Raw genomic sequence first — 20,545 nt, 5'->3', positions numbered from 1 at the left:
GAATTTAAATGTATAAATGCCTTAGTCTTTTGCAAGCAAAATGGCAAATATACTCAATATTTGAAAGAAAGCTGTAAACTACTGCAGCCTATGCTACCTTAGCACATGGAGCTTAGTTTTTGCCACCTGAAAGGTAGAAAAAAACTTGAAATTAGAGAACAAATTTTGTGGTAAACAAAATAATGATTATTATCTGGACAGGAATGTCTCAGACAGTCAAAATGGGTAGGGCAGCCAACCAATTTGGATACTGAACTCTTCAGTAATTATCATGAAACATGGTATAGCCTATTAATTGTTGCCAGAATTATTCGCTTTTAATCATTAAACATATCCTTGAAAATATGTTTATGTTTATGGTATACACAGGTACTAACAGGCAGTCTAGGGAGATAGTAGGAGAGAGGGGCAAAGCAGATGGCACACCTTGGCCTGACTCTCCTACTGGGTATGCAAGTCATGGGCATCAGTGCAGTGGGCTGGCTGTGGTGTCAGTCACCTGCTGGTGAACGGATGATATGTCTAGGGATATATCTAAGGATATATCTTGGGATGATAGAATGATACATCTAGGCAGGGGTCGTTTCGTAGAAAAAGAGCTAGGGGAACTCATTAGCATAACTCATTAGCATATGCCACACCCCCTGACATCAGGGGCCCGGCGGTGGACCTGCAAGGCCGGCAGGAGTGTGAGGAAGCCCCGCCAAGGCCCTCCCTGGCCCCAGGCAGGCAGGGGTGGGGAGAGGCGGGGAGGAAGCAACTTACTCTCCCTCTTTTCCTGCCTCCTCCTGGCTGAATGGGGGCCGGAAGCAGGGGGTGGGGCTTCGTCATGTGCCCCGCCCTCCCGCACCTCACCTGGGGGAACTACGATCCCCCGCGATCCCCCCCGAATTGACCTCTGCATCTAGGGATATATCAAGATTGCCTACATGCTAGTCTGGATTCCAAGGTCTGTTTATAGAACAGTGTACACGGACAAAACAGGATTTCATAGTTAGGTAATTTAAAGTCACCAGGGCATGCATATGTATGATATAACTTTTTAAATAATGGCATTTATGTCTTGTCATCTTTTTCCCCCCAAGCAAGGGACTATAGTTCATTCACACAATCTGTTACATGTTAATTTCAGACAGCCTGTGTGCTATTCATTCACAGGCCCCCAGGGATTAGTAATGAAACCTTGTACACGTGTGCCTGCAGAGAAGTGGGGTTTGGGCTCCTGGTCTGAACTCACGCCACAGCCATGCAGTAGTAATGAAACATATCAAGACAAGGAATAATTTTGGGGCTGGGGCGAGTGATGTTAGATTTGGACATATTCTGAACTGACCAGATTCATAATATGAACCCCGTAATTACACACTTGGTATTGGTGCATGGCACCTGTTGCATGTAATGCACACAGCCTCCTAATGACAAGGTCCAATAAGTCATTTAACTATTGCTGTAACCATGATGTGTGACCTAAAACTCTGAGACGATTCTGAATGCTGCTGTATCTCTCAAAATTGTAATGCAAGTAAATATGATATGAAGTTCCATGAACAATCACTTTTGAAAGGTAGATCAAGAGCCTTGGAGTAAGGCATGGTGACCATGCAAGATCTGTAGGTCCAGGTGGAGATCCAGAAAAATCCTATTAGCATTACATTATGCTTGCCTGCGGGCTTTTTTAGTTTCCTGTTTCTGGTAGCATCTCTCCATGAAGGTGTATGTGGGAGGTCATAGAGCAGTACCTTATGAGGCATTCTACCAGCCATGAAAACTGGCCAACACCCCCCTCCTCGTGCATCTGGAAGCATTTTTCACATAGGCAGGGGCTTTTCAGGATCTGGCCATTATTTCAAAAGGTTTAAAAATCCACGGGGGTAGTGAAAACTGTGGCAGTAGCACACTGGCATTTTCTGGGGGGGGGGGACACCAGCCTTTAGCGTAGTTATTAATTGCAGCTTTTCTGAACTGTGACGGCAAAGAGTTCTCCAATTTCATCCTCATGAAATAATATCATTTGCTTGCCTGAGAGGATGTAAACTGATTCTGCTTGCCCCTGCGGTCACTAATCTCTTGCATTCAGGTTGCAATAGCAGACTGATGGGGGATTTGTTGCCGTCATGAAAAAGGCCCAGGTAGGCAGCAAAACAATCGACAGGTGGATAGAAATAAGCACACTTTTCTAATTAGCATGGTGCCTGGTAGTGTGAGGTTAAAGGGGTGCAGTTATGAAAGCATCCCATATGTCAGTGAGAAGATGGTGAAACGATTAACCATCGCTGTGCCGTCCATGTCTAGATGAAGCTCCTGGAGACACATAGGCTTTTAAATTACGTTGCTGGTACAAGGTGTTAACTTTCAAAACAACACAGGATCTAAGTAAAATGTATGTTATGATTGAAGGGTCTCTAGACCATAGATTCACAAAGAAAAATCTACAAGTTGTGTTATCAGAGAATATTTTTAAGGGGTTTACCAGAGTGTACATTTTAAAGAATCTCCAGGATGCAAGTATTTATTGATTAAAATACTTTTATCTCACTGTCAGCAGCAGCTTTACAAAAGCCAGTATTCACTGGCTCTATAACAATTAAAACAGCACATAATAACCATCAAATAAAACCACTTACAGGTCATGACAAACAGCAGTACCCACTTTCAAAAATGCTTTTAAAATAAGGCAGCCTGATGCAAAATTGGGCCAATGCTGACCTTCTCAGGAAAGCCTTTCAAGAGGGTTGGAGCCACAGGTGAGAATGGGTGAGAATGGGCTGTGTCAGATCTTACAGATTGAGGGCAGGCAGTGGTCAGGAGAGAGGTCTGAGAGGATTGGAGCGTGGTGCACAGGTTCCTACCATACCAGGAGATATGGTTCTACAAATATGTGGGTCCCAAGTAAGACAAAACACATCTTGGAAAGTGGTATGCCCTGTGCTTGAAAAGCAGATGTAGGGCTCATCTAGACTGTTGGAAGAGGAATGTGGAGATGTAAAAAAACCAAACCCCACTTCCTTCCTTCTCTTGTAAATGGTGCCCTCAGCTACATGGGCCCAGGAAGAGCAAAGGAAGAAGGTCAAGGAATGGAGCAGACTAAGGATCTTGCTCCATCTTTGTACAGAAGGTTTTAGAGGCATAATAAACGGACGCATCTGTGACGACCCCTTAACTGGGGAGGGCTGGTTTTACTTTAAAAGTGTTCTTTATATTTTATTCTACTGGATATTCCGGCTGCCACCAGGAAATTTTAAAAGGATTTCCAAACCTTTATGCTTTCTCTATTTCTGGGTAGGTATGTCGAGGGTTTAAGGCATTCGAGGTACTATGTGGTCCTGGGAAGTATTTCTTTCAGAGTGGGTATATTTGAATAAAAGAGGATTTATTGAAGTAATTCACAAATAAAAAATTAATTCATTGTAACCAGGAAGGCTTGAATATTGAACAAATGCTTGGTGTATCACACCCTTTTCTCTCTTACTGACAGGGATCTGGGCATGTAACTTTGTAACCCTTTTCCCTTCAGGCCATACACGGTTACTTTTTGTTTATACTTCAACTTTTCATAACACACAAGACTGTCTCTCCTTCAGACTTCAGAATGAACTTAACTTATCAATTGTCTTATTCAACTCTAAGACATAGAACTTAACAACCCACACAGGGATAAGTCTCCTTCTCTCTCATACATAGCTTAACTGACTTCATCAACTGTCATATCTCTAACTGACACTCTTGACTGACATATCTGCTCATCCACACAGAATCATTTCCAAAACCCCTCCCCCTCTCTGTCACTCACCAATCACACCACTTGCTTGTTTCCACTACTATAGACTATCATACAGCCATGCATCCAAACTTTTAAAGTCACGCACACAGTTCAACATGAAATCGTTACAGCATCATTATATGGTAGCTCTGCATGGCTGCTCTTTCTTCTGTCATTGGAATTGTATTCCCATTGCTCTACACAGTGTGATACAGTTCACTGTTCCCATTGTACAGATTGGGAAATAAGTGTTGTTGGTTATTGGCTTCCATGAACCTCCAGCTGATCAAGAGCATCCTCATGTGACTGAGCAACAGGCTGATTTGGGACGAAAGAAGGTAACTGGTGAGGTTCTCAGTCCTGAGTTGCATTTAATGACAGACTACGGGTCCAGAAGTACTCCTAGAATATTCGATGCAGTCCCAACAGTCTTAAAAAGTATGTCTTAAAAGTTGGGAGACATGTAAAAAACAACATTAGGGTGGATTAGAGAATGAGCTATAAACCAGTAAATTCCCAGATTGAATCTCACCTCTTCTGTGAATTTAGACAGTTCAATCCAAACCAAAGTTATATGCTTTTAAGTCTGATGACATCAATGGCCCAGAAGAATACTAGGCTACTTTTCAGGATTGCCAAGAGGATGTATGGGAAAAATTTAAAAAGATCTTAATACCAAGTGATCATAGGTTTGGCATCTCGTTTATGAAGAAAGGCTGGAACTCTTTTCAGCATAGAGAAAAAAATAAGCTCTGAGCAGGAGATAATGATAAAAGTTTATAAAATCGTAAGTGAATTTGAGAAGGTGAATTAGGAGATTGTCCCGTGCTTTTAAAATCCAGGAGTTATTGACAGATGTAAGAAACCAAGTGGAAATTTCTGCAGATGCTGTGATGGCCAGTAGCATAAGCAGCTGTTTTTTAAAAATGGGCTGTAATTAAGGGAATTAGGCACCCTTAAGCTCACTGAATGAGTTTATCTGGCTCTGTTGGACTGTGACAATGAGAGCTAGAAGGGTATCATCTGCTTTGAGATGGGATACCTCTGCAAGATCCTGGAGATTAACTGTGGATAGTTTATCATGATATTTATGGATCTGCCAGAGGCAGTTGCAGGGTTTTTTGGATGATACCTCCATGCTAGATCCCTTCCAGTCCGGCTTCCAACCAGGCCACAGGACAGAGACGGTACTGGTCACCCTCACAGATGATCTCTGGAGGCATCTGGATTGGGGCGGTTTGGCAGTGTTGCTGTTGTTAGACTTCTCAGCAGCGTTCAACACAGTTGACTAGCAACTGCTGACCCACCGCCTTGCCGACACCGTGATTCAGGGGTCTGCCTTGCAATGGCTCTCCTCATTCGTTCTGGGTCAGGAACAGAGGGTGGGCATGGGAGAACAGCTGTCCTGAAGGTACCCGCTAGTTTGCAGAGTGCCCCAGGGAGCGGTGCTTTCCCCGATGCTATTTAACATCTATATGCACCCCTTGCCCAGATTGCCCGGAGCCATAGGCTGGGTTGTCACCAATATGCAGACGACGCCCAGCTCTGTCTGCTGTTAGATGGCCAGTCCAACTCTAGTCTGGAAGATCTGGACCTGGCGTTGAAAGCCATGGCTGGTTGGCTTAGACTGAGTCGACTGAAATTGAATCCGACGAAGACGGAGGCCCTGTGCCTGAGTTGGAGCAGTCCGAGGGCAGGGATCCCACTCCTGACCCTCGATGGGGCACCGCTGGTCCCAGCACCAGAGGATAGGAGTTTGGGAGTGCTCCTGGATGCCTCCTTAATGATAGAGGCCCAGGTAGCAGCCACTGTGAAGTCAGCCTTTTATCATCTTCAGCTGATTAAGCAGTTGGTTCCCTTCCTCAAATGCAATGACCTGGCAACAGTGATCCATGCGATGGTCACCTTGAGACTGGATTACTGCAATGCTGTCTACATGGGGCTGCCCTTGTCCCAAATCCGGAAGCTGCAGCTGGGTCTCCCTGTGTGGGAGCACATCCAGCCTGCGCTAAAAGCACTGCACTGGCTGCCTATAGCATACCAAATTCGGTTCAAGGTGCTGGTTCTTACCTTTAAAGCCCTATATGGTCAGGGGCCTATATACCTAAAGGACTGCCTTTCCCCACATGTTCCCCAGGGAGCACTAAAATCAGAGTCCCAAAAACGTCTGGCCATCCCGGGTCCTAGAGAAGCCAGGCTGGCTGTGACGAGGGCCAGGGCCTTTTCAGTGGCAGCTCTGCACTGGTGGAATGAGCTCCTGGATGACATCAGGGCCCTGCAGGACCTTTTACAGTTCCGCAGGGCCTGCAAGACAGAGCTCTTCCACCAGGACTTCAAGTAGGGAGCCACCCTAATAAACCAAGACCCTGGCCCCAAACTAACACTGTCATCAACATGTTAATGCCAGACCTAAATTACCATCACCATTAACGTGTCATGGTCAGACACTGCTAGTACTTAATGGAATTCATTATGTTGTAATCAGTTTTACTTAGAGGTCTTTGAGCAGTTTTGATAGAGATAAATATGTTTTCTGTGCTTTTTCTTCTTCTCCTAAACAGGTCACTGTGAAAGCCAAGCAGATTAAGGATTCTGTTACATGTGCTCCAGGTATGTTTCCAAGGCCTATTCTTTTTAGAATATTTTTCTCCTGCTTTTCTCAAATGCAGGGGACTCACACAGCATACAAAACAAAATAATGAAACCATAAAGAGACAACCTCTCCCCCCCGATACAAAAGTAGTTTTTACTCCCATATGAATCTGCTCAGTCACTACAGTCATGTTTAGGGGCCCTTCTTTGTGTGTAGTTAATTGTGTGTGTTAATTAATACTGATTTTAGAAACTTGTTAATACTGATTTTAGAAATTTGTTTAATAGTTTTGACGGTTTGCCACTTGGGGATCCTAAGTTGGGTGGAAAGGCAGCATTAAAATGTTTTAAATAAAATAAATAAGCAGAGAATGAACCACAAGGACATCCCAAACGGGTGATGGTTCTGATGGCCATGCACACACTGGGCCACAGGCCAATGGCTGTTTGGCTGTTGCCCTTTGGTCACACCTCTGGCCACACTCAGAATATATGCAGAAGGGGATGAACAAACACCCAGCCAAGGTCTTTTTAAACTGGCATTGTTATCAGTTCCTTCCCCTTTTTACAAAACTGTAGTGCTTAACTGAGCAAATTTAGCAGGATGGGGTGAACTAACTTTGAAGACTTAGTTCATCTATTTTATTTGTACCAGAATGCTGGTGGGCCACTGATTTGCCTTGTCTGTTTAAAACAATTGCATAATCTGGACCTCTTAACAGTTGAGGCATAACTAATCTTGTTAAGTGATTTGTGTGTGTTAAGTGATTTGTGTGTAAGAATTCCTGGATCATACTGACCTTGCACTTCTCAGCTTTATAGTGCTCTGCATGGGCTGGAGAATGCCAACAGGTGCTCATCTGCTGCATAGCAATAAAGATCAATGCAAAAGAGAAGTGAAGTTGTAGAAATTAGTGCTTCCTTTGCAGTTATTGGGAAGCTTGCAAAAAGCAAATAATTCTAGAATGAGTGAAGGCTGCTGTAAGTGTATGTAATCATCCAATTATGAAACCCGAGTACATATCAAAAAATCGACACAGTGGGTCCATGTAGATATAGGTGGGATTTTTCTATAAACTCAAAGGTTTGCAAAAAAATAGGAAAGGCTAAAAACTCCCAAATCAGAAAAGTAGTGGCTGTGCTTGCAACAGAACTCATGACTCAGACAACAAAATGCTGACTAAGAGCTCATGAGGTCATGGTTGGCATTACACTGTTTTTTTAAGGATCCGTTAAGGGGAGAAAGCAGTGGCAGCAGGAGGAAGACAAGGTTATAGAAATGGCAGGAGAGTTGCAGGCAAAGGAGGAAGAGATGGTGGCAGGAACAAGACAAGTGGAGGGAGGAGAGGAGGAGGCAACACTGGTTGGAGGAGCCATCCCCCCCAAGCAGCATTGTGGCAGACAAAGAGAGACTTGGAGTAGGGTGCACATATATACCGAGCTGAATACAAATTGGAGAAATAGCCACACTCAAATAAAAGCCGGCTTTAATGTAGGCATGGCTAGAAGGCATTTAAAGAGACTTCAGTTTACTCTCTGAGTCACGCCACTGCCATGGCACAACTCAGCAAGGGAACTGAAGACATTTAAAGTTTAAATGCCTCCAGTTCGCTCGCTGAGTTACACCACCTCCATGGCACGATCGGCAAGGGAACTGAAGGCAGTTAGTTTAAATTACTTCAGTTCATTCTGAGTCACACTGCTGCAGCAGCATAACTTGATGCGTGAGATTCTCCATTATACCGTTATAGGGTATAATGGAGCCGAATAAATTCGGGTTTCCTGAATATTTACCCGAATACCAATACAATACCGATACTGGTATTTGGGAGTATGTGGGAATACAGATATTTTCCAGTCAAATAGACTGGAATCAGAAAAAAACCTGAATTTTTTTTTGCCCATCCTAACTTGGAGCAGAAAGCACTTCTTGGTTGTTTCTGCTTCAAACCTCTTACCACTGTCACCAGCCTGCTGCTGGGGAGGTGGAGGAGAAAGCATGTCCCACCCCCTTCAGCAGGCTGGCAGCAGCAAGAAGCTTGGAGCAGGAAGCAAGTGGGATGCACTTTGTGCTTCAGACCTCCTTCCCCCCGCTCCGCCCCCGCCCCCTGATAATTAGGTTTTGGCTGGCAGGATGGTTGGGGAGGAAGGAAAAGGCTGAGGTGGCAACAGAAGAGAGGAGTAACTTGGGGGCCAGCATGGGTATAAGATTTCCCTTGTCCTGTTGGTTTCTCACGGTTCCCCTCTTGTTTATATTTATATCCAGACTTTATTACTCATAATTCCCATGACAGTTTAGTTTCCCATTCAGGCACTGTCCAGACCCAACTCTGCTTGCTCACCAAGGCTCCTGCATCATGTATTTTCAGACAGTGTTCTGAAACTAAACATGGGATGGATGTATCACTGGTTCTTTGTGATCTCTCCTTCCTGGGAGTGCAGAACAAGGGAAAAGTGGACTAGTGGATGCTGTAAGTAGGTGTGAGAGCCACTTCTGAATGTGCTGGCCACCTTCTCTGCCTGTAACTGCATCCATAAAGCTTATATGCCTTCATTAAGTGGGTAATGTAAGAATCAGCTCCAAGTTGTGAGTGGTGCCTAAGCAACCGTTACAGAGAAGCAAAAAGGTGAATAAAAACAAGTGAGGCTTTCTTTGGCCAAGCTCTGTTGCTGCATGGAGCCATTGCAGTTCATTTCAGATGAACTGTGACTGTACAGCAACCGTACTCTGTAGTGTGTATGTATGTTAACAAAAGAACCAGAATACAATGGAAGATCATACTGAATTGATACTATTTCTGGACTGCTTTAAGCCAGGTGTATCTGCATTAACAAAGTAATTTTTAAAAGCACACACAGCCCATCTTGTTATTTATATTCTTCCTCTCTCCTGATTTCTAAAACCATATATCTTGTTTGTTTATTTAACATCCGATGACCTGGCAGTCTTGGACAGAACCAGTCTCAGAAAGACCACCCGCTATTTCCATCCTTGCATAAAATCCACTGCTGCCAAAAATTTAGCCACAACCAAAGAAATACCAAAATTAGTATCAGCTAGCAGGGAAGACATGGAGGCACTGGAACATATCACTGGCTGTATCCAGGTCTCTGACCAACTCACAAGCAGAGAAAATATGAGCTAAAGTTTGAGTCACCCCAGACCACATACAAATAGTCTGTTTGAGTAGGATACTCCTTGGAATCTGACCAAAACAGGGAGGGAAAAGCATTTAGCTTTGCCAAAAGAAAGGTGCTTTGATAGTTGGGGACCCTCAGTTGGAAGAAAATAAAAAGGAGATATCCAGATTTTTCAAGGGTAAATTTGAGCCTTCATGTTTGAGGATAACTATTGTGGAATCGTACTGGAGGATAACAGCAGACCAACTTAGCAACTAGGGTTCCCCTCGCCAGTGTTCATTTGACTCATTACAGATCAAACTAAAAGTGCTGTTTCCAACAGGTATTATTAGGCTCTCAGAGCTGAAAATGCTGGCCCAAAACTCAAAATCCAGCAAGGCCGGTGTTAACTTGTCAGATCATATAATCACACAGAGAGAAAAAGAAGAGGAAGAGGAAGAAGCAGCAAAATACAGCTGTGATCCAGAGCCATTGGAAATGGCAGCAACAGATCAGCAGCAGACCGCACTGAGCGAAACCAGACATCGCAAGCGGAAAGCTGCTGCCAAAGCTGACACTGCGCTCCCAGTGGTGAAAGAAACAGCAGAGGACAAATGTCGGTGGAGGCGCCAGAAGGACTTTGACACTACAGAACAAGAGGAGGGTAGTGATGATGAGTCCAGGAAAAGGGAGAGATGTCACAGTTCAGAAGATTTGTGGACTCAAAATCAACAGAAACTTCTGGAGCTTGCATTACAGCAGTATCCAAAGGGCACAGCAGAGCGCTGGGATAAAATTGCAAAATACGTTCCAGGGAAAAGCAAGGTAGAGTCAGCGTTTTTATGCAGATAGACCATGTTGTTCTTAGGTACAATCCCCCAGTCTAATATTGAAACAAAAGCCAGTCTTCTAAAGGCTAGCCAGGTTCAGTGAGCAATTTTACACTCTACAACCACCTGTTAAAGTGTATTTGGAGTCCAGAGTGAAGCCTAGAGGAAAGTAGGTGTGCATGTTAAACTGGGACCAGTTGTCTGCAGCTCTGATGGTTATCACCTGTCCTGCTCATATTTTCCACTTCCATGGGTTATTTCTGTAAATGGAACAAGGAGAGCTTAAACTCTGGAATGTGTCTTAGTGTTTAAGTAAGAAATGTAGTAAGCCATTTACATTTCCATAGTTCTTAAAGTGGCACATTAAAACTGCCTACCAGCTGAATGGTGCATAGTTTGAGATACAGGAAATAAGCAGCCAGGCGCTGGCCAGTGTTCCTGATCCATCCTGTAATTTGCCAATGGCTAGGTTCTGAAAGGGGTCAATGTTGTTAAAGGAGCTTCAAGTGCTTGAACAGCAGGGTGCTTCTGTCTTGCCTGTGCCAAAAGTTCAACAGGAAGGAAGAGGGAAGGCACTTGGGCTTTCACAGAATGTCACTTGAGAACCAGGAATGGAGTTTGACTAATCTGTCTCAGATACCATTCCTTCCTCCTTTCATTGTCAGGGCAGGACTTTTCTGAGGTTTGGGTTGGTTTTGTGTGGCACTGATTCTAAAACTGTGTGACAGTCAAGTCAGCATATTGGACCTAAAATGTACTGTTGGGTTTCAGATGATTCCTTGCATAGTGTGTTTGAGTAGGAATTCAGTGTATCGGGGGGGGGGGACATTTGTTTTTAGAGAACTGTAAAACTTTCCTTGTTCTTCTAGATAGCACAGAAAAATATTAATCCTCCCCTTTCTCTGAATGCAAGTCCATTAAGAATAGATTCATAATACTGAATTTCTGTGTTAGTATGAGCCAGTTGGTGTGTGTGCAGTGAGTTAACACCTAGCTCCAAATCTCCGGCAAATAGTGGAGTTACAATCTCAGTTAGGAGGTAGCCCATCTGCCTCTGCTCCTGGATCTTCTTTGATCAGGGTGACACGAACCACTTTGTTCACACACTTTTTTTTACAGGTTACAGTTGTGGTCATGAACACACGTAGAGAAATTCAGTAATGTGAACTAACCCTTGCAAGACTCCCAAAATGTTGAAGCTTTGCATAACTATTTTTAACTGCAAGTGTTGTTTTATAACAAAAGTGCTTTTAAGATTTTAATGGTCAAGTTTTTTCTCTCTCCTTACAGGAAGAATGTGTGGCTAGATACAAGTTGCTGGTTGAACTCATACAAAAGAAAAGAATGGCAAAGAGCTGAATATGTGGAAGAACTGTGCTGACCGGATTGGGATATTTTAAACATCATATGCAGTCATGTGTATTTTTGTATTGTCAGTATTTCAGTACGTCATGTGCCTTAGTAATACAAATCAATAAATTTTATGCCTTTAAAATTGTGTTTAGTACGATCAAAATGTATTTTTGTACTGGAAAGTAGGGGCATGCTCTAGTGCTTATCTTCAGTTGATATTTTAGGAAACTATGCTATTTGATGCACACTGGTACTGTATAAAAATATTTTCGAAAGCTTAAACTGCAAGTCTACTTGCTGGGGATGACAAATATGCCTTTTTCTTTTGCCTTTACACTAATTATTTTGTATTTCTACATTTGTTTTCCTTTTAGTCAGGTGAACTGTGCTTTCTGTAAGCTCAACACCACCTTTGTCTACTGTACTAAGGCTTTTGCAGAAGCCACCACTGAATAGACGTCTGGAGATGCCGGGAGGGTGCTGGAAATCTTATTTTTGTTTCTAAAACCTGCATCTGTGTATTTCAAATAAGCAGACGGCGCCAGTAGGGTATACTTTCAAGTGCCTGTTCAAAATTACATATCAAACAGTACAGCCACTTAGGGAGGCACATAGTTTGCCACTAAATAGCAACTGGGAAGCCTTAGGTGGTGGCATCCTTATTTAGAATGTGGAACTAAACAACAACACTTTAAATACATCCTGGACTTCAGCTTTCTTTCAGGGGAAGAGCATTGTACAGTATTTTGTAAACTCACAGGCAGGGATATTTTTCTGAATTACAATGCAAGGTGCATTTATACCCCATTTATACCAATTCTGGAGTAAGAATTACCAGTCCCTAAAGGATCCCATACTCATTGGCATTTGGTAAGCCCAAAGCAACTTAGTGCTACATACGTAATCTGTCTTGAGTCCTAGGAAAAAGGCAGAGTACAAATGTTTTATTGAAATAAACTCTACAGAAAACTATTCCTAGGCTGCCTGCTGCGTAAGTGACCAAATAACATCCTCTACAGGGTTAGTTTAATCGAGGTAAGGCTTACTGCAGCAATCAGAGGCCAGAACGAGATATTATGCAGATGGAGAACTTTAGCTTTTTCATGAATCACTTGTATGCCCTACATTAGCACAAGCTTTGTTCAATCATAACCTTTGTTCAGTATAGCTGGGGCCTTCTAATTCTGATCAAGGTGCTTCAAAAATGTAAACTACTAGTATTTATAAAAGAACAGGATCGAAGAATAAGGTGGCAGCTTGAATGGCATCGGCATGTAGCAAATATTGTACGGTCAGTGCAAGGCACTAGGGCATCAAGAGGCATCCACTCCACAGCCTGAACCTATATAAATCCCTTGATAACTTACTGTTCTGATTCTGTAGATAAAGTGAAGCTGTAAGGTATAAAGGTAACTGTTAAATAAAGTTATACATTCAAGCACAAACAACTACTACCATATACACATGGGCTCACAACAAATGCAAGTCATCAGAAGTGTCTCAGGTATAGTTCCCAAATCATTGCCTATTTTATGGAACCAAAAGTAAAACTGCACATGCTGGCAGCTATCTCTAGTACATATTGACTCATACATAATTTGAACCTCCTATGGGAAACATCTGTAGGAGTCTGAAGCCTGGTAAATATTTTATGGCACATTCTAATCCTAACATATTGAGCATCAATAGCTTTAAGCATGCTTAGCTGGCCCAGTGGCTGAAAGGGTGTATGTATGGCCTCTGGGTATAATCCAGATTGACCTAGCCATGTTGTAAATCCCATTTAAATCAATAGGAGTTGAGTGTTTATCATTGCAAGTAGATAAAGCGGTTCGAAAGCATCATAAATGCAAGTAGATAAAGTGGGTACCTGCCCTAGGTGGCAGGGGGCACCCCCTCCTCCTCGTGAGGTAAAGGGCTCGGCGGCGGCAACAATGGCGGCGGAACTGTTCCTGGCGACCTGGTAGAACAACGGTCGGAGGTGGAGCCCAGAGGAAGTGGAGCCTTGGAGAGCGTGGTGACGTGCGGCGGAGCCACCTGTGGACAGTAGCCAGAACTGCACCCAACACAGAGCCACGCGCCGAGACCTGCCAGAAAAAGCTGCTTGGGGAAGATCGGCTCCAGAAAGGGCACCAGGACGCCAATATCTGAAGCCGCGGAAGGAAGCCGGATGACAACTAGCTCGGGGTGCTGGTAGGCAGTCACCACCCTGTAGACAATGTGGCCCTAGTCAGGTTAATTGGTTGGTTAGAACCACTATGTAAACCGCCCAGAGACCCTTTGGGGTAAGGGTGGTATATAAGCCGAAGAAATAAATAAATAAATAAATAGGGGCAACTTCGGTGGGAAGGTAACAGCGTTCCGTGTACCTTGGTGTTTAATCATGCCGGCCACATGACCACGGAAACGTCTTCGGACAGCGCTGGCTCTTTGGCTTTGAAACGGAGATGAGCACCGCAACCCTAGAGTCGGATTCGACTGGCTTTCGAGCAAGGGAACTTTTACCTTTACCTTTACTAACAGGACTTCATACTTAACTCTTGATCATACTCCTTTATCTAGAAGTCCTGTTGTTCTAAGGGATCAGGGATAGGTTAGAGTGTCATGTACTCTACCCACCCCTCAGTAAGTGAAATCTCCCCATTACCACTAAACATAGTCAAACATTATTATTAGCACTACTCTTAAACCAGGAGTCATGTTAATCAGTTTCATATGCAGTAGCAACCCCTGCCCCCCTGGTCAGTGAAGGTGGAATATACTGTTTACTGCATGGGCTCGCCACTGCCACAACCCTCTGCCAAATAAAATAGAATTTTTAAATGTATGTGGTGCCTGGCCTCAAAACTGCAGGTAAAAAGGGCCTTGCAGGCAAATGTAGAGTTTACAACATTGCCCAGATATCTCCAGTTTTATACAATAGAATTTAAGAGACTAAGAAATTATAGAAACAATTTCAACCTGCAGCGGAATGAAACTGTCTTTTATTAGTATCAGCTGGACTCTGATGATGTGAATGAGGTGTTTGGAAGAATCCCATTTGCTCTACCATTGGGCAACTCTCGCTCTTCCTGGCTTACAAACTGGAAATTGTCTGGTTGGGCCAAGAAGATAGTGAGTGCTCCCTTAAACAAGGTAGTTGATTCTTCCTGCAAGTGCTCTCCTTGGATCCTGACAGCTAGAACCAGCCAAATTAAAAAAAAATTCCCCCAGTTTCATGGTGGTTGGGCAACTCTAAGATTTTGTGGATGAAAGTAATGATTTAGGCCCATTTCAGAACTGAAACTGCCCTGGTTACCCAGAGGGATGATAATCTCTCTTTTGAGCCTCTCTGACTTTCAATAGTGTCAACCATGGTATATTTCTTGACATACTGACTGAAACAAGTATCAAGAGCATCACAACATGCTGGTGTTTCCACTCCTATCTGGCCATCTAGTCGCTATAAAATCCAGGATCTGTAGGAAACCACTGGGAAAAGTCATCCAGAGATTTGGAACGAAGAGTCATCACAGTACAAATGACATGCAACTCTACTTTTCGGTAAGGTCTAGAATCAGTAATGGACAGGATGCAAGGCTAATAAGCAAAAATCTAACCCAGGTGCTGATAAATAGCCTGACTTCATATTGTCAATGGAGACTGACTGGGATGCTCTGCCCATAAAGGAGCTGGGTCCCAGCTCGGAGGTGCTATTAGGTCCCTGCTTATCGATGAAAGCCCAGGTATCCTCTGTGGCACAAAATATTTTAGCTAGTAGAAGCCTTTCCTCTGATCACAGTTATCCACGGTCTGATCTTACTCCGGTTGTATTGATGTAGTGTGCTGTGTTGCTTTATACCATTTAAAGCATCTGAAGTTTTCAAAATTACTTGCTAGTGTGACTTTGAGAACATACCTTGCTGCTTTTCGAACTCTACAGTGGCTGCCACTGTGCTTCCAAGCATATTTCAAAGTGGTGATTATAAAGCCCCAAGCAGTCTGGGCCACTTACAGGACATTATAAAAAACATTACCTGCCCCCAAAATTTACACAACAATGAAGACCAGCTACAGAGGCTCTGCTGTGTGTTCTCACTACCATCACCACCACTCCCTCTTCTAAAGTAAGTAAGGGTAATCGATAGGAGCACAGGATGTCATCCAGATGAGAGAGTTGCCTCCCCACATCACTCTCCTGGCACCAAACTACAGGAGCTTCAGGAGTCACCTGAAGATTTTCTCCCAGGCTTCTGTTCAGTCCCTGTTCCCTTCTCACATAGTAAATTTTTATGCTGGTGTTTACAGTGGGCTATTTGATCCTATTACTGTTTTATCAGCTTCACTGTGAGTTTTCATTAACTATGCTGTCATTTTAATAATTGTTGAAAGCAGTCTCATGAACAGTACCAGAGGTGGGATTTAAGTGTTTTAAATAATACATCTGAGAAAACAGACATAAAACAGGAGAAAGAATGGTTAAGAAATCCAAGTTTCCTTATTTTTATAACCATAAACAATATTAAAAATTTATTAACCAAAGCTTTGTACATACTTTTTATAAACTTGCAATTTTACATCTAGGCAAAACAGCAATTTGTACAAATTGTTACAGAATATTAACGAGTGGTTTAAGCAAATTAAACCATACAGATTTATTTAGTAAATTATCTACAAAAGTGATTTTTGACATCTTTAAAAATTCCCATGAACATATAAAAATAAATTATTATTTACTTTTCAATTAAATCTACCAATTAGAAATATTACAAATCAAAATATCCACATTTTATGAATTTTTCACAATACAAAACAGTCACAAAACCTTATTTACAGAAATGAGGTAAGAACTGTGCAATGTTTAACCAAGCAATATTGCAGAAACAATAGGATTATTCCAATTAAGTACACAGTGAAGGTCTAATTATACTTGGGTATTTTCCACTAATAATTCACACTTTAAAAATTCAAATTAGTGGTCATTAGCCCCCAACTTCAATCTATCTTCTGCTATGCTGCATAGTCATACCATGAATTAAACTATTCAAAGTGAATATTCAAACACTTCACCCGTTCAGACCTTTTCATTAGAAACATTAAAATCTCCCTCCTCTTTTTTGGTAATTTATTAGTGGAAAGCAACCCAGGTAGCAATTTGCCTGAGCTATCTACAGTGACACATATTTCTAATAAAGGCAGATAAATGGGGGGAGGCTGCTGGTGCAAGGGTGACCACTCTGGCGACTTTCCAAGACTTGTTTAGTGCACGCCCAGCTGTTTAAAGCCATTCCAACCCAACAGAGGTAAGCAACAGGCACTTGGGGTAGGTCAAACACTACCAGAACTTGAGCTGCTTTCTCATCTGGTAAGATTTATCATCTCTGAAAAATTATTTTTTCCAGCAACCCTAACAATCCATCTCAAGATTAACCACCTTTTGTCATGTCTCCTCAAAAGTTCATGCTCTAGCAAAATATCCATTAAAAAGTCAAGAAAAGACTAAGTTTACCTAGTCCTCGGCTGGAGAAAACTGGTGTTTCTAAACACTGATATTTAACGATCTACAGGAACTACAACCCGTCATTGGCAGATATTGCAAATTTGGTTTGCTTTCTTCAGACAAAGAAATGGAACTGGCTGGCTATTTATCAGCACTCCAATATGTTATCTGGCTACTTATTCAGCAACAGAATTCAAACCATTGTTCAACAGGCGTCTCCGGTATGCAAAAGACTTTTTCCAGAGTTCCGTGAAATCTGAAGAAAACAGTTCATTTTCAGTGCAACAAAAAAGCAACAAGGTCCAAGCCTTACAATAACATCTCCAAGAAGATTCGCTTTTCTGGTGTGCAGTTAGCTCCTTGCTGTGGCTTAGTCATACCTGCAGGGAGAGGGGGGGGGGCTGCAGATTGCAGCCTGATGAAGTGCTATCACAGCAGGATACACAGTTTAAATTCTCTCTTCATTTCCCCAAATGTCAGTTCTTTTCTGGGGCAACTGGTCCAGTTTTATCATTGAGTCTCTGTAGAAGAAATGAAATGCATCACACAAACTTTGGATCACTGGCAAATAGTGTGATTATACAAAACAGCACGGTGTTCCATATAATTTTAATGCTTCACAAAACACTTTAAGTTTTCATGTGTTCAGCAGTAGTTCTATGGCAACAGACCCAACTTGGGAGAGCTGAGGACACTGCTGCTACCTCCTCTCCCTCCCAGCTGTGTCTCTGCTCAAGCCGAAGGAGCCCTATGGAAGCAGCAGGTGGCCCTGGCTTTTTGTTCCCTGCTGATGACTGAGAGGGAATTCCAGGTGCACCCCAGCATCCCTCACTGGGGGGGGGGGGGGGCCAGGCCCCAAACATTCTTTCCCTGCTCCCAGAGTCAGCCAATTTCTGCATTCCCACAGTAGGCAACATTTAGAAATAACTTTTCCAGAGGATTCTGGAAATTTTAAAAGCATACTTGGGGAGGGAGTGGGGATGGCATCTCTTTCTCCCCAAAACTAAGTAGCCACAAATTGAAAAAGCAGGCTCATCCGCTAAGTTTAATTTGCATTTCAACACAAAAATGTTTAGCTATTCTGTCAAGCTGGGGCACATGCCAATCAGTGACATCAAGTTTTAATTGATGGTGGTAAAAGTTAAAAGGGGGGCTCACAAGTTTGTTAAGAAAGGCCTCTTGATTGTATTTTCTTTTTAATTCCCTTTTTGTCACACTAGAACTTAACTAGCCTCAAAAGCAATGATTGAGAGGTTTCTGTCATGGCATTGTTCTTTTTTCCATTCCCTTCAATATCACAAAAAGATGCTCAATTTGTCATACAGGTAATAAACAAATTACATGTTTAAGAAAGACCACTAGTTAATATATGCATTTATATTTTATGGATTTCTCTGTACATACTGTTTTTTTCTTTGCAACAAGGGACTCAAAGTTATTTAAGCAAGATTAAGAAGAACTGGTTGGGAGTCTCAATAAAAGCAGTGGCTAAGTGCTAAGAAAGGAATGTGCCGTGGGTTCCTCGGCCCACACTTCTGACCTGAAGGTCCTGATCACTAATTCTTCAAGTGTGGCATGAATGGTGCTTACTTGGTTTTCAAGGAAAGCACACTCTGCAGGCACTCACAGCTATCATTTTCATCCATGTGTTGCACTTTAAAAGTTAAGCCCTGGTTTAAAAGAATGGCTGAAAAACCAGAGGATTCATACATAACAGTAAGAGACTTAGAACTCAATAACAACACTGAGGCAGGTGGACATTTTTAAGGGGCAGAATGGCACATGCTTTATGGCACCGCCCCCCAAGAAAAGGGGGGAACCCCTCCCCCCAGATTGTTGGGGTGCTTTGCAGTTAAGAGGCTGGGTTGCCTTGGCTCCAGAGCAGTTGCAACCCAACTAAGACACGAACTTCCTCTGAACAGAGTCAAAGTCCCTTGATTTCACTCTGATATAAACGGTACGTGCACACACACAGTTACCTTTTGAGCTGCATTATCCCCATGAATAGTAAGGAATGGATTTGTTGTAGCAGTATGAAGCGGAGATGCCTGAGTGCCTGCCAGCAAGTTATTGATGGGAATCTGTGTTGCTCCCGAAATCTGCAACTGCTGTACTTCAGGTTGATGGTGTTGGTGCTGCTGTTGCTGCTGCTGTTGCACTAGTTGATACAGAAGAGCCTGATGCTGTTCCTTGAATACGACAGTGGAGGAACATTCTAGTCAGTCATTTAATGGGTGAACCTATTCTTTATGGGTTCAGAAGAAACATGTAGGTCAAATGGGTGAAAGCTGAACTTTAAGGTGAACAATGAGCTCTTCACTAGTTAGGCTGCGATAAGTCTAGTTAAACCTTGTTAAGACACTAGGTAAACCTTGATAAGACTCCTAAACAGCTGAAAAGAGCAAGAGTCCAGTAGCACCTTAAAGTCTAGCGCATTCTGGCGCTCCCACCGGGGACACCAGCAGCCATGATGCGAGCTGAGCTTGGCTTACCCTCAATAAGGGCTCGTGCACATGTTATAATCTTGAAACTTTGGAAGAAACACCAGCTAGCCAATACTAGCACTTCTAGCTTCCATATTCTGCAAACTCACAACTCAGCCCATCTTAGCACACTATCCAACATCATTGCTAAATACACAATTCCGGATGACTTATTATCCCATTCAGGTAACAACTCACATTTGCAGGACTGGGTCTACAATGAAGATACTCTAACTGACAGATCCCTAATCAGTCGACAGAAATTTGCACCACGATATCCAGCATTTAAAACCGACCACTCTAGAGCCTCCTATCTGGCTCTTATTTCAATATATAGCATAAGAAGGGCCCTCACTGCTCTTCGCTTTCAGACCATGCCATCTGAGCTGGTAAAAGGACGACACCTCAAAACCCCGTATGATCAACGTGTCTGTCTGTGCGGGATTTCGGTAGAAGATCTAACACATTACATTTTAGAATGCCCTCTGTATACTGGCCCCAGAATCAAATTTCTTAACCCAGTCCTAACAACTTTACAATCCACATCAGGCACTGAAATAGTAACCTTTTTGCTCTGACGTCAATCCCACTATCTCCTATAGAATGGTACTCTATGCTCATGCTGCAAGGAAAATTAGAGATAAGGCTACGGAATGACTGTACTTTCAGAATGTGCTATTTGAGAAACCTGATTTTAAAACTTAGATTCATACTTCATCTATATATTTTAATTTTCTTTTAAAAGTATTGCCAACCTTTGTACTGTTTTTATCTTTCATATTGTGATGGCCATTGGATACATGCAATAAACTTTGAACTGAACTGAACCTTAAAGTCTAACAAAATGTGGCAGGGTAGGAGCTTTTGTAAGTCACTGCTCACTTCTTCAGATCTCAAGATCTGGGTCTCTGAAGAAGTGAGCAGTAAC

At 42.7% G+C, this 20,545-nt stretch overlaps 2 protein-coding genes across 4 annotated transcripts in view; one reads left to right on the top strand and one right to left on the bottom strand.

The window, feature by feature from the left end:
• Nucleotides 1-11,754, top strand: part of DNAJC1 (DnaJ heat shock protein family (Hsp40) member C1) — a 116,289-nt gene extending 104,535 nt beyond the window's left edge. The window contains exons 10-12 of the mRNA XM_015410011.1: nucleotides 6,322-6,370; nucleotides 9,816-10,297; nucleotides 11,593-11,754. Coding sequence (XP_015265497.1) covers nucleotides 6,322-6,370; nucleotides 9,816-10,297; nucleotides 11,593-11,661 — 600 coding nt within the window. The 3' untranslated portion in view covers nucleotides 11,662-11,754. The remainder of the gene's footprint in view (nucleotides 1-6,321; nucleotides 6,371-9,815; nucleotides 10,298-11,592) is intronic.
• Nucleotides 11,755-16,624: 4,870 nt separating this feature from the next.
• MLLT10 (myeloid/lymphoid or mixed-lineage leukemia; translocated to, 10) overlaps nucleotides 16,625-20,545 on the bottom strand; it is a 147,684-nt gene continuing 143,763 nt past the window's right edge. For all 3 annotated transcript variants that reach the window (XM_015410006.1, XM_015410004.1, XM_015410005.1), the window contains 2 exons: nucleotides 19,114-19,323; nucleotides 16,625-17,655 (listed from right to left, as the gene is read on the bottom strand). In XM_015410006.1, the coding sequence (XP_015265492.1) occupies nucleotides 17,611-17,655; nucleotides 19,114-19,323 (255 nt within the window). In that variant the 3' untranslated portion in view covers nucleotides 16,625-17,610. The remainder of the gene's footprint in view (nucleotides 17,656-19,113; nucleotides 19,324-20,545) is intronic.

Source organism: Gekko japonicus, unplaced genomic scaffold, assembly GCF_001447785.1.
Source record: "Gekko japonicus isolate JY-2015 unplaced genomic scaffold, Gekko_japonicus_V1.1 scaffold101, whole genome shotgun sequence".
Lineage (NCBI taxonomy): Eukaryota > Metazoa > Chordata > Lepidosauria > Squamata > Gekkonidae > Gekko > Gekko japonicus.
Note: the sequence above shows the minus strand (reverse complement) of the source record. Positions and strands in the feature narration are given on the sequence as shown.